We start from the raw sequence: 15,307 nt of genomic DNA on the forward strand, positions 1-15,307 counted from the left end.
AGCTATGACAGCACAATGGCAGTACTAGTGCATAAATCAAAACAGGTGAACGCGTGCGCAGCGTCTGCAGATCTTATAGGCTGATGTTATGATAATACTATGCCAAGGCATAGATATTACCATTGCCGGTACGGGATTATTTCATTGTACTTATTAAGAAGATCGAAATCCGTTATACAGTAAAAATCACTGTTTGAATAGCAAATATAACGGTCAAGTCATAAATTGGATGTTCTCTGTGGTATTAGCAATCGAGAAGCGAGGGGAGTGCTTGATCACGACTCATTGTTTATCCACGACAAATTGCCACGCTCAAATCCTAAAGAAAGCTGACACCACCTACCATTGCTTTAATAAATCATATCTGACATTTCCAGTCTCCATTATTCAAACGTAACTTTTTGCATATCAGCGAAATTTTGTTTAAAAGGTTAATAAATTTTCACTTTATTCATGAAAGATGACTAACGACAAATTGTTGTGTTTTTACCAATATCGTTTTTCAATAAACATTAGTTCTCAAACTATATGTCAAGTTTTATTTGGTACTTAAACATTGTAAACGTTTAGTCATGGTTCGAGATGGCTTTCTTTGCCCTCGTCTACTTGCCGTAGAAGCACTATAAAAAGTATGAACATTATTGGACTTCGCAGTAAAACTAGATAGGAATCTAGCAGAGTCGACCCATGTATAGAGGCTTACAGTTATATTGCAGTGTGGTCTATTTGCCGTCACAGGAAACTTATCAGCCAACTGTTTCATTTTCTAGATAAATTGGTCAAAATGGATACGTACGATTGATCTATAGCCATCACGCTACAAAACGGTTTCGTGCTGATATTGACGGATTTAGGGTAAAGATATATATTTCAAAAGTAGGTGTAAGAAGTGTTATATCCCCTTTTCACAATCATCATCCCATACGACATAATTCTTAATGTAAAAGGTATTACACATACCTATAACGTTGAAAGGCCAATGGGATTTATTCGGTTGTAAATAAAGGTTTATTATTATGAATGCTCCAACGTTTTTAAATCGTCAAAAGCTATAACATTAACTGTTAAGCCATAACAATCTGTTATTCTTGCTATCAGAAAATAATGTTTAAATGAAATGTTAATATAGTGTCGAGTTAACATTATCATTTTCCTTACCGAGTTCGTAATGAAAATGTTAACAAAATTATAAAGATTTAAGAAATTGTAAACATTATTTACATAAACCTTGCCATTTTTTAACCCCCAACGCAAAAAGAGGGTTGGTATAAGTTTGACGTCGATGCTATCTTTGTGTGTATGTGTGTGCGTGTACACGGCTGGACGGTTGCAGTTTTCAGTTGAAAGTTTCCTTTCCGAGGTCCTTAGCTTTTTGGAGATAGTCGGTCAAAGATAGCGGCTGTCACAGTATGTCGAATTATCACAGCTCCATCAATATGGGCATCAAATCAAAGTGCTTTACTAGAAAAATACTATACTAATATAAATAACACAGTAGGGGAAATTTCAAATTCAAGATGACCGAAAATAAAACAAATCATTTTAATATTAATAAAATAATAATGTAAAGGATTATCGGTTCGAAGAAAGGTTAACTTAAAAATAATGATTTCAAAAATACACTTCCCTGTTTGCGAATTGACACATCCAATTTACGTGAAACATTTTGTTTTCGACGCAATCTCCTTGACTCAAATACATGCTTGTTAGTATGACTTATGTTAAGATTGGGAATTTGTAATTATTTATTGAACTTCCTGAGGTTAGCCAATTATCCCTTTAAGCTTGTCCTCGTTTTGATGTCTGGCACTTGATTGTGTCCTAATGTTTTTTGTTTGCGTTTAAAAAAACTACATTAATTTGACTGCGTTTTAAGGATTTAGGTACAGTGTGTGGTCAACTTGCTCTATGTCTTGTATTTAGTAATCGGCCTTATGTACCTACATATTTAGTAAAAAGTTTCAATGGTATTTACATATAGAGCATAAGTTTATAGCAAAATTAATAATTGGATGAAATGGAATTGCAAAATGCCTTAGAAAACTGAAACCAGCCTTTCCAAAAAACTATTATTTAGTAATCTACGTATAATAAAAAAAACAAAAACAAATGGTCTAACGAAATACCTTCATTAATCTATTTCATCTATTTCGTTGCGTAGCCTAAAGTAGGGTGTGCTAATAGGTTCTTCAGAAACTTAAGGATAAAAATATTTTATGAATCGTATTAATATGCATGCTTCGTTTTAAGAGAGCAGGATAAATAATGTTTGCCGGTTATCAAGTGACCCAATCTCGATACATTCTTTTTACACAACGAAGTTGTTCGCGCCAGCCGCGGCCCTCTGAACTTTATAATATACCTACTAGTGACCTGCCCTCGCTTTCCTTGATCACAGAACAGAGAATACATCATTAAATTTAACCAGCCAGAACCTCCAATCTCAAGTTAAAGTGATCTAATTTGATTTTCGAAGCGTATTTTAAGTTTAAATAAATATGACATCTTCGGTATACCATATAATAGCAGACAACTTCAAACCCGACACATATTTCAAAATATTATATTGGCCATGGTTAAAGACGCCAATTTTTTACACGCTTTTCATTAGCTTCACCTGTATGTTTGTTTGTAACCGACTTCTTTGGGCGCGATTTTGACCTACTTTTAACTGCCAGATTTCGTTCAAACTTTGTAGATTTATTGAGGACCGATGACAATACACTAATTTGATAAAATTATTCTATTTTTCAATTTGCAAAATATGATTTTTGTTAAAGCGTGTTTTTTAGTTTTTTTAAACTATTATTTGAATATTTTTTTATGAATGAAAGTTGATGTCCAGTTGTTAACGCTCTAGCTATTTATTTAAAAAATTAGAGCAATAAATAAAATGTACGATCACAGTGGTAATATCGAAATCGAATAATTTATTCTGAATATCTGCATTTTTAATTAGTTTAAAGTACAATACCCAGTATATAATTTAAAGTTACATAGAGAATTGCTAGAAATAATATTAATAAAACGTATTATTTTGTTTTGAAATTTGTTCCAAGAGTCCTTCTGACGGTCATTTCGTCATTGCACACTAAGATACAGATTTTACGAAATCCTTTATCAAGGTTTTATTAGACACAAAACATGTTTGTTCAATATTTTGATTTGTATAAAAGTATTGCAGTTGTTTGGCAAGTGAGTTAACCCGTTTATAGGCAATGAGATGTATAGATATGAATTGTTTAATGCGCGAGTGTGAACAGAGCTATTGTAAAGGCAAATGAACGAGTTTTGACACGCGATAATATTTACGAAACCTTAGACTCACGACAAAAGTAAATAAGCACTTATTGACATTGTTACCCAAGCTGTCGATAACTAATTTAATTAGACCAGTTATTATTGAATGTTGGATTGATCGGACATTGGTATATACAGGCGGCAATAAAGTGATTAAATAGAACAATAATCGAAATTATAATGGCGGATGGAACCTTCATTTCCTTTTTCACTGATTTAAAAAAAGGAAGAGGTTATCAATTTTACTGTATTTTTTTGGATTTGTTAACCCAGAACTTTCGACTTAAGGAACCCCATTAGATTATAACAAAACTGGATTCTCCCAGTGTGGTGCTTTAGTCATTGTTAAAAATAGATATTTAAATAACATTTGACTGTACCTATGCTTATGAAATCATTGCAAAATAAATATTTAAGTATAAAATTTTCCATTTAAGTTTTATTTTATCAACGATTGTAACTACAATACTTTGGAATTTAAATTTATTAATACCCTTAATTAATGCTAAACTAGATAAACATTAAAGTCTTGTCTTTATTACTAAACAAGAGTTTGAGTTTGAGTATGAGTTTTGTGAGGCGCCATCTCGTTTTTCTTTTATTTATATAAAAAAGTCGAAAGCAAGAGAAAAATAAAAAAGTTGAAGCCTTTTTAATTTATATTGCAATATTGAGACAAAATGTATATTAGGTTTGAAAGGAGTTTAGTTAATTCTTGAAATATTAGTAAGTAATTTTTTCCTTTTTCTTTTATAGGCAGCAAGTATCTTAAAACGATATAAAAACTTTTGTATATATATAATAGATATGAATTACAGTGTCGTCTGAAAAAGTGGTTCCATCAGCATTTCGACGATGATTGCATAAACAGCGGCGTTCGAGGAAGTCGTAGTAACGATCAATTTGCGTCAGACGCCGTGCTTTTTTCCGACCCAACCTTCCTTAATGAGCAGAGAAACTAACGCTAACTCGTATGCAAATGTTCTAGCTCCAAAGTTCATACGATTGATAAATATAAGCTGTTAACGCGGAAGTTCCAATACGAATTAAATTTACGTCATATGTCTGAATAGTTTTGCGACATTTCCTATGAGAAAGGCATAGGTTTTAAATCATGAATAATGGTTTTGGAAAATGATAATTTTTGATTGTAGGAATACCTATATTTAGATATTGTGTGTTTTTTCTCATGTCACCTTATCGTCATAATTAGACATAATATTAAGCGGTGTCTAGATAAGGATACATATCTTACTATTATATATTGATATTTGTCAGTAATTAAGTATGAAGTATCTATGTGAAGTAAGAAAACAACCATGTGGTTGAGCAGTAAATAAGGGAAGGCCGGTTGTAAGCAGAACCGCAAGCGGTGATCAGGAAGTTGCAAACTAAAACATTAACCATATAATTGAATGAAATAATAAAAATTATTCACTTTATATTGTATAAATATCAGAGAATTCCTGTAGGTACCATAAAGTATCGATAGGCGTTAATTAGTAGACTTGAATCATGACTGAGCCATGCTATTTGTCTAAATCGAACCTGTGCTATCCGTGGGACGGCTGGAAGTGAGTAGGCGGCAGGGATCCAATTACGTCCCATTGCGAATTAATTTATAGCGGCGGGCGCCTCGGCAGCTCTCACCTTGACACGTCGGTTCCGACGCGCCCAATCTGACGGGATGCCCGGACTCTGGACCCGACGACAGGTTTACGCAAGCCCTAAAGTAAAGTCTTAAGGATTAAAACATTTACTTTCGCTCGCTTTCAGTTTTGCATGTTCAATAATTTCGCAAATATCAAATTACCGCGGGGTATTAAATTGCGATCCATCGAATACGACAAGCGCACACTGCGGCGTTAATAATTTAAATGATTGGTCAAAAGGAATTTATATTGGAAAGGAATTTATATGTCCAATTCAGATCGTGACTGCCTTTTTTCATAATCTGAAGATGTACGATAATGATGTTATTAAGTTATACATTGGCGATCCATTAATCAATCAATACAATATGAGGTGTTCAAATACGCGATTGTTTGATAGAACGTATTGAGATAATGATAGCGGCATTCCATTATTCCATGTAGTATGCGCATACGTAAAACTAGAACGGAGGCTGTATTATCGGAGGTTGCGCCTGCGCTTTTGATGTAAGCAGAACTCAGACGCCGGCAGTCGCATAAGAAACTCTGCGGCAGATAGTCGACTCTACGGTGCGCTAACCACCGCTATCGGCCGGTCGCTTTCTCGAACGTATTTACGATAGACAACTATTTCTATATAATTATTGTCCGTGTCCTGTGAATAGTGAATATGGTTGTGTGATGAAATATATAATCAACACAATGTCTCTTTAAATTTTTCTTTTTAAGACTGTTAAAAAAATAATAAACTGTCCAAATGAAGATGACTGTAAATCGAATAAGAGTGGTGGTGCTTGGTAGCCCGCGAAGTGGAAAGTCGGGTCAGTATAAAATTTAATTTTTATTCGTAATTATAATAAAAATGTGGAGAAAACTTAGGATTTCAGAAATTTTCTTATTATGTAAAAAATGCGACAGTTTATTCACAAATTTAGGTATGCCGTAAGTTCATTTATTGCAAAAATTTAAAAATCGCGATAACCTAAAAAAAATGTATAAGATAAAATTGCATGATCGACAATTGCTCTTTACCATATGCGGCTACAACCAGATGGTCAAGATATAAAAAAAAAAATTATATATTTATTGCGACGCTTTTATTTGAGGTAATAACATTTTGTCTTAAATAAAAGCTTAGGGATATTTATATGATAATTTTGTAAATTAGAATTAAATGAAGAATTTTTACGATTACGAGTTATTAGTTATTACGATATTATTACAATTGTATGTTTAGATTTCAGGCAACTATTGTATTGCTATTTCTCTCGGGGATTATCTTCAGCGTCAGCTCTGATAACATTACTATGAAATATTGTACATACAAGATAAAGACAGATCTGTTACAGGCCCAAGCGCAATAAAATATATTTTATTATCATTACGTTCCCCATATAATTATAAAAAGCCATACAGAGGATCTTTTACGTTCATACGTAACTACTACGTATAAATGCAAAGTTTGGATCAACGACCTCGAAGACTTAAATGGTTGAATGGTCGTTTAAGTTACACAACGCGAATTGGCGCCAGGCGTCGCTTGCCGGGAAATCGGTTGACCTAGCGGCCTCATCTCTTGTGATTGCCGTCCTAATTGATCATCGCTGATGAACCGAACAAAGCATGCTTATAATTCAGTAGACGTAGATCGGATTCATTCATTTGTTTGCAAAGTAAACTGTCGCGTGAGGGCAATGCGGCGCCGGCGTTGCGGACGCGACCGAGTAACATGAATAGGCGTCTCGTTTCTCCGTGTAGTAAGAACTATCGTAATTATTAAGCTATTCGAGACTTTGTATAAAAAGTCTTTAAGGAAATTAACGTTTTGAATAGTTTTTTTGAAGATGACAATTGTTTTAGTAGAACCCTGCAGCATTTATGTGACTGATATTTATATATTTCACATTTATTTTCATACATACATAATTTTTTTAAATTTACAATTTAGTTTATATAAACAGTTTGTCTTACATATATTTTTAAAGTTTACTATATATAGGGCCGATGTTTCCCTAGCTAGATTGCAGAGCAACCTGTATTTAGGAGAAACAGCTTGCTTCTAAAGTCAATTCACATTTAAGCCATTTGACAGCATTATTGATTTATTTGTATACTTAGCTGATGATTATTAATTTACTTGTAGGTGACGAAAACATTATTTTCACATCTATTAATTATATCTATTTGTGTGATGCAAATAAAACACGACATTAAGTTCAAGTTTTGTTTGTTATCATAACTTTAGTCAAAAACTGTCTTTGCGGATTTTTTTTTCCATATTAGGAATATTACAAGTATTTTATCCTTCATCAGTTTAATTGTTTGATAATAATATATTAAAATAATTATTGCACCGAGACGGGAGACGATGCAGGCGAAAGCTGACGCGAGCCGCGGCAGAGTTATTTTTAGAACATGACATAATTGCGATCATTAAGTTCGCTGTGCTCGTAAATATGAGAATAAGATGTGTTTCATAAGTTGACCCCTTCGGAAACAGAGTTGATCATATGGACGCATGCATTATAATATCGTTGATGCCATCATATAATGTTAATTGTCCTTTTTGAACTTCAGAAAGATACTCCATAGTAGCGCTCCATACTTTCGTTTGGTTAGTGAATAATTAGTCTATAGAGGCCGTGGTTAGGGGTACATGAACACCGTATACAGATAACCTTTTATTATATGAATCGATTTTAAATGTGAATGAAGATTTGCTTGAACATGTCTCTACATTCCCACAAAAAGATGACAATTATTTTATATAATACTAGGTGACTCGGTAGACGTTGTTTAGTTTACTATATGCGACCCTCATTTGACATAAGTAGGTTATTGAAATCGAAAATGAGTCCGTATGAGTAATCTTACTTTTCCTTGTCGTTTTTAACCAAAACACTAGGTCAGTTATGGTGGTAATTTATCACCAGCGATACTAAAGAACCGTTATTCAAAATCGCTTTTGTAAGACTTATAGGCTTTCATTATTTTGTGAAAGCTCAGTTTTCTACATTACAGTTTACAGTGTGCAGACAAACAAACATTAATTGTTATTATGACTTTAATCGTGGGTAAATCGTAATAACATAGCATAGTATACTTTGCATTTCCCTTTAAGTTTGTTAGGTGGTACATACGTTTTTTGTATTTAATGAAATAGGAATTACTGGAATTGCATGCCAATTATTTCTATCTAACGTTGGTAGTGCTTTTCTATTTTAAATCAACTTATCGTCATAAAAAAATTGAGTTGGTTAGCAATTCCCTTTATGATATGGGTACATCAGCATTGCTTTTCTTCGTTTACCGTTGTAAGAGGAAAGAGGTAAAAAAATAAACGCAATAAATACGTCCCATTCCTTATTCGTATAGCGCATAGGTTTAAAAGGTGGCCCTGGTGTGTTCCATTGGGGAACCTAGGATCCCTGCTAATATACATTGGGTTTGACCATCGAGGAGGTGTAAGATTGGGTAAGAATAATGCTTTACTTTTCCCCCAAAAGTTAAGAGTAACTTGCGACAATTTCGTCCCCGTTACCAAAAAAAAAAAAAATTCAAAGGTGTATTTTTATCTGCAGACGCTGTTTAACAATTAAGTTAGATGATACAGCTATAAAATAATGTGCTAAATGTATATACCATTCAAAAGCGGCTCACAAAACAACTTTAATAGGACTGCAAGTATTTCATACATAATAAACCTCTATGAAAGTCCTAACGGTTCTTTTATTAATAGTTTTTGGTGACCCATGTTGCCTTTGGAGCACCATGCGTCAACGCGTCTTGTACTCGGTCCGACAAATGATGGATGAACGCCGTAATCTATTAATTAAGTATAGAATATAGATTCTTCATGATACAACACCTATTGTTTCTGCGGGTACCATCAATCAAACACACTGTGCCACGTTGTTTGGCCTTTGTAATTTGTCTTTCCGCTTAAATGGTTATAAAATTTAAATTAGTCAATTTTTTGTTTACACGTGTAAGAGTTACCTGTTGTGTAGACTGTATATGATCCGGAGTTTCTGTTGTAAGGTATAGTACTGATTTATACATGCAATAATATATTGACAGAAACTATGTAATGTATTGAACACGAAGAAAATACTATTGATAGCTGATATCTATACCATTTTATAATCAGTAATATTTTATAATTTTACAAGAAATACGTACATAAGGATGATTATAAATCTAAATCAATAATATTATGAAGAATAAAACACACAAATAAGTAACAAATGCTTAAATTTATATAAAATAGTTTGAATAAAAGTACTTTGTAACATGCGCAATCACAAGCATAAAGCTTACAATGTAACGAACAAGTAACGTGTAGCACAAAGCTCCTTTATCAGAATCTCAAGTGTTGAATGCCTTCAGTATTACCTGTGTTATATGTATAGTATGTACAGTTGTTTTACAATGTAACCCTAGTCACTTATGGAATAATAAATATAGTTAAAACAACAAGCTTATAAAAGCGTTTGCAATCATTACATACCTATAATAATACACTAATTTATCTTCACCCTTATACAGAGTAATGGAAATTTATTTGATCCCGGCGATCCTAATCTAGATGATAATATAATTATTGAAATTATTATATTGTCACCGATCCTTGATAAGGGTGTAAAGTTTAAATAAAATCTGTGCATTTAAAGTGGGTCAAAATTGAGTCTAAAGGAGTCGGTTACATACATACATACAGGTAAGCATGTTAAAAAGAATATTATTTTTCCAAAATATATTTTTTCTTTAATATTATTCACACAAATAAAAAGTAATAATGTTTGTTTTAAATATTGTTTCAATATAACTTAATTTCGATATACGCCGGTATCACGACACCTTTGCAATAATACCTGGAAAATACTTGTTTGTGAATCGTAAATCGTTATAAATATCTCGAGAAAATAATACAGATAGTATTAAATTAATAAAATTTGCATATTAATAAAATTACGATAATGTTTAATCAAAATACATTTTTGTTTACATTTACAAGTTGCGATTCAATCGCTTTGTTATCTCACGAAATCGGTTCGCGGAGAAAGTGAAATAATTCTCATATATCACTACACGAAGGACTAAAAGAAACAAAATGAAAACGAGAGTGTGGAATTTTGTGTGTTTCATAAACAACGATTATCGCTGTGGTCGGAGTATGGGAGCCGGAGGTATAATCTGTCATTAAGTTTTAAATTTTATAACGCCTCTTTGGCGGTAATTCAACAATTTATTATCGTGATAATGAATTATGTGAGTTATTTATTGAATCTCAGCAATCAATTTATACGAAGCTTTATGATTTTTATAGGGTATAATGTGTTATAATTTTTGTTGGCTTCCGCGTTTTCAGCTTCTCTTCTTAAAAGTGTGAAATAGCGTGTGTTATATATCTGAAGTAATGTTTCTTCGTTTATTTATTACGATTTTACAGTAAAACTATTAAACCGTCTCAATCTTATGTTCCCATTTGCCCCGCAATTTCACTCATAGTAAATCATGTTATGTTGATGCCTATAGTTTTCCCTCATCGATTTAAACACTACTGAAAAAACAAAATGGCCTATTTCCTTCTTCTAGTCCTTCTCAGTCCATTCCTTTTTTCCAGTCATCAATCCTTTCGTTATCCCTTATCCCTTAAAAGCGGGCAGCGCATTTTAGGAGGTCTGAGCCTCTGCGAATGTTCAAGGGCGGTGGTGATCGTTTACCATCAGGCGAACCACCAGCTCAGCTGCCCGCTGTGACATAAAAAAAAAAATTAAATTCCTTTGTTTAGCCCGGGCGAAGACCGGATAAGCGGCTTCCACTATACATATATGACTTTGTATAGGCTTCACATTTATACTTAGGTACCTATGATTTAAGATAATAATAATATGAGTTATTTTATATATAGATAATAATTATATATCCAAGTGATTTATACCAAGTAATTACTAAGCTATTTAAGCAATGACTGTTTCCACATTTCTGAAATATTTCTTCCTAAAACTTAAAAAGCTTGAACCGTCCTTTGAGAAATCGGTAAAAATTATTGTCAAGTTCAGAATAGAATCCATAAAGCTTCGACTTGAAACAAAGAATAGTCGTGGAATGTATTTCAAGTCCATTGTCATGCGACATTATGACACGGTTGCGCAAGCGCACGGCCACGCATTTGTTACGCAAACCATTCGTGACTCGGACGCTCCCGATCTAATCGATCGATAGATCTTTTGGTTTTTTTAATCTATTTGTCGGTACTATGGAAACTATTTAAATATAAATTGGGTAAATAGTTATCTTGATGTTGTTATGTTGCATCAAATCAATTGCATCATAGTTTGAGTCAGTTATTGTTATCATAGATGTTAAAGTAATGAAATCGTAACTATACTGCATTAACTGAAAAAATATATAAGTTATTAATAATATTGTATCAATTAACTTTCCAAAATAAATTGTCGACAAGGAAGCTGAAATTCCTCTAAAAAATATGCGATCTCATAAATATCATTCAATGAATCTTCAGGATAAGAAGAAATTTTGAATCTGAATTCCTATCCCATCTCGATTTTATGCATACTTTTTAATTTAACAACTTTCTCGTTTAACAGCTATATAAATTATACGACATCATATCATTATATTATACAATTTAACGCGTAGGAATGGAGTAGGCGATTACAAAGAATATTTTTTACGATCACCAGGCGCTGTGCAGTAAAACGTACATTGTTGTACAATAATTATGTTCTTGAATACTCGCTACTAGGAGTCTGTACATCATTTACCAGTAGCTATTCATCCAAGCTGCTTTGTCATCGACGTTGATAACTATTTGTATACGATCAGGAATACCAGGAGTGCATCGCTTGAAAGGACTCATTGCAAGAAGTAGAAAGTTGGGTGTAATGAACTTTTGATGACGCTTCTATTGATCTGTTTTGGTATTTGGTTCCTTCTCAATAATTACAAATAGACGTTTTTGTTACCCCATTGTGCCTGAGATGTTATGGTTTTTTAATGAGAGGGAATGAAAATTATAATTAATGGTGTTTTTATTGTTACAGCGGTGGTTGTGCGTTACCTCACGAAGCGGTATATTGGAGAATATAGTTCGACGGGAGGTAAGCATTATGTACTATATTATATTTACGCTAGTGATAAATTATAGTAGAACAAGCGATAGTAAATCTATAGGACACGACTTGCTTCCTTAATTAGAAGTAAAAACATTTATGTTGGTCCCGTTTTCTCAGAAATATATATCTATATTTCGGTTGTAAATGATCCCACTCAAAACATGTATGATAATTAATAACAATACCAGAGACTATGGGACGCGCTATTCCTAAATTCAATCTTTTTAATGATGTTCCGTTTTTATCGATCATGGAGTGATTTATTTTCTCAGAAACTTTCCAAAGAAAAGTTAAAGTTTCCCAGATTAGGGCACATAATATTCAACCATAATGACAAATAGAATTCTCTTGTTATTAGGTAAAAGTACAAATTACCAATTCATAATTCAGCTACAGTCTTATTTTTAGTAAATTATATTTTATACGTGTGTTTGTGTGTGTGATTTTCTTTTCATTTCTTTTCCGTTTTTTATTAAAGTAAAGGTAATTAATCTTTTATTTAGTATTGGTACGTGCTGTTTGTAGAATATTTTTGTTATCGACAATTAATGGACGGTTTAAGATAAGTGTAAAGGCATTTTTATTCGGTTTTATTGCGGGTTGCTGCGGATACAGTAGCGCTCAGTCTTAATATATGCAATTAATGTCAATTTACAAGATTACGGCACTTTTTTGTTCACTAAATTAAAGAGGAAATATTATGTTCCTTCCGTTCTTTAATAAAATCCTTTTACGTCAATGATGACGTTTTTGATACGTTGAAATTGTCTCTTCGATTTTCGTCAATGGGTAAGAATTTCAATGGTAATGTTTTACGTAATTGACATAATTACGATACGACCTCTAGTTTTATGAAAGGAAGTATTTTTTGGGGTCATAACTCTTATTGCAGTTAAATTAATTATACTAATTAATTTAACTGCAATAAGAGACTACTGAACAGCTTTTTGTTTTTAATAAGATACTACTGAACAGCTCTTTGTTTTTCAAATTTAAATACGTTATTGTTTTAAATAAACTGAGGTTCATAGTAACTACCTTTCCACCCGCGGCTTTGCCCGCGTTGATTATACTACTAATGTAGGGAATGCATCTTGGTCACCTTGTCCCTTCGACATTTTTATGTAATTTGTGCTTGACAAGTTTTAAATGACAAAATTATTTCAGATTTTCTTTATCAACATCGGGTGGCATTCGACGGAGCAGTCTCGGAAGTTGAAATTCTTGACACCTCTAACTGTGCTGTAAGTGAAAATTTTGTATGTACTAAAAAGCTAAAGTAAACATTAAAAAACGATAGAAACTCTTCCATCGTCAGTCATGTGCAAAAGTGTAGCTGGCAATTTGATACTGAGCAACTTGTTTGCGCAGCTAGTTGAATAAATCGCGTATCGAGACCTTATTAATGAACCGTTATCTAATCCGAGATTAAATTAATTTTGTACGACATCTCCATTATGTAGCACGTCCTTATATCATTAAGATTATTCGATCTTATAGGAAGCGTATAATCTCATGATAAGTTTCGATTAAATGAGAGACAATAGAGATTTTAATCTGACAGGTGTTGTCTGAACCGTCTTGAGTTCGACGTACGATTTAATTATGAAATTACGAGGGCTCGAACACGTGTCTTACAATAAAGCCGAACATAAATTGTGTTAGCAAAATCCGTTCTAAATGAATGAATTACGTAATCTCCCTAAAGCGACTTAGTCATTGTTTTGATTAGTGCAAACAAGTTTTGTTTTCGTTCTTACATCGGGATTTGTGTAGACTTGGATGTTTTGTTTAGCGTGTTAATTTTATTCCACAGTCGTTGACATGGCTGTGCTTTTATTTATCTTCTACGAACATCAGCAAGTACATTATTTATTGCCAGAGTTTGCGCTGCGCTGTGCGAGAGGAATGTATTACGATGTGCAACTTTGTGCTAGGTGTGTGTTGTAGGACAGATATTTACAACCTTTAAAGGGAAAATTATTGTTTTTACATTTACATCTAGATAAATGGAGATGTTTTAGCGTAAGAATACAGGTCGAGTTGGTTTTCACGCACCTTTAGAAACATTGTCTAGACTCTCAAATTAAATATCTGTTAATGGAATTGTCGGCATTAATCAGTTACTAGCTACTGAGATTTAAGATAATATTATGATCAAATCTTGACTTGACCTCATCGTTACTTTTGTCTTATTGTCAACAAAACTATTCAGTACCGTAATATCTTAATGTTAGGTGTAACATAGTTATGAAATGCATGAAATATTCTTTATTGCACTCATGAAACATTAAAATTAGGATAGGATTAGGATAGTTATGTAGATGACGAAGTGTATTATTGTTAACCGCCAGTCAAATAATAATAGCTTAATTGGAATAGCTCATATTGTCAATTTAATCAAACAAAGATAAAAAGTATGCATATAAAACAGTGTTATAAAGATACATGACATTCATATTCGAGATATATCTGTATTTTTACCAGTCTGTATATCCCATAGATCCGCGGTTGCCTCGGCGAGCACGTGCGATGGGGGGATGCATTCGCCGTAGTGTATTCCGTGTGTGAGCGGCGATCGTTCTTAGCGGCCGCGGAGTTACTGTCTCTGCTCGAACGCACCAGGCTGCCGGGTTGCGCCGCTATCACCCTCTTGGGCAACAAACGTGACCTCGAGCACGCCAGGTAAGATAAACCGCGTTTCACGGGATGACATGTGTGTGTAAACTAGTAAAGAGGTACATATAAAAAAAATGTCCTGGCCACTGACAGCGTTTGTATGACGGCCTCGCATGATTGGATACGTTAATCTATAGGTTTCGATCTGATAGAAAGCTTCATTAAAAATTTAATGTTTTATTTATTGATGGTTTTTGTAGTGGTTTCGTTTAGAACAGTAAAGAAAAGTAGAAAAGTCACAAATGTGAGTTGTTATTATACCGAGATAAACATCTTTATTAAATTTTATTTGTCTCACATTTACGTTTATTACTGTATCGAAATAAGTTTTGACCTCATTAATTGTTCAATTATTATAGGCTTTAACGACTCAATAAATTCGCGTGTCGATATATTACGACGTATCGTACCACATATTTCGTCAGAGGGTTTTTTAAGGATAAATAACGACGATTCATTTCACATTTACCTAGTCTTGCCATAAATATTGTAATAAAGAAAAAAGAAAATTGTTAACTGCAAATAACATTTATT

At 33.1% G+C, this 15,307-nt stretch overlaps 1 protein-coding gene across 1 annotated transcript in view; it reads left to right on the plus strand.

The window, feature by feature from the left end:
• The first annotated feature begins 5,464 nt into the window (after positions 1–5,464).
• LOC119838362 (ras-related and estrogen-regulated growth inhibitor-like protein) overlaps positions 5,465–15,307 on the plus strand; it is a 13,273-nt gene continuing 3,430 nt past the window's right edge. The window contains exons 1-4 of the mRNA XM_038364285.1: positions 5,465–5,773; positions 12,023–12,079; positions 13,262–13,338; positions 14,598–14,779. Coding sequence (XP_038220213.1) covers positions 5,710–5,773; positions 12,023–12,079; positions 13,262–13,338; positions 14,598–14,779 — 380 coding nt within the window. The 5' untranslated portion in view covers positions 5,465–5,709. The remainder of the gene's footprint in view (positions 5,774–12,022; positions 12,080–13,261; positions 13,339–14,597; positions 14,780–15,307) is intronic.

Source organism: Zerene cesonia, unplaced genomic scaffold (assembly GCF_012273895.1).
Source record: "Zerene cesonia ecotype Mississippi unplaced genomic scaffold, Zerene_cesonia_1.1 Zces_u002, whole genome shotgun sequence".
Taxonomy (NCBI): domain Eukaryota; kingdom Metazoa; phylum Arthropoda; class Insecta; order Lepidoptera; family Pieridae; genus Zerene; species Zerene cesonia.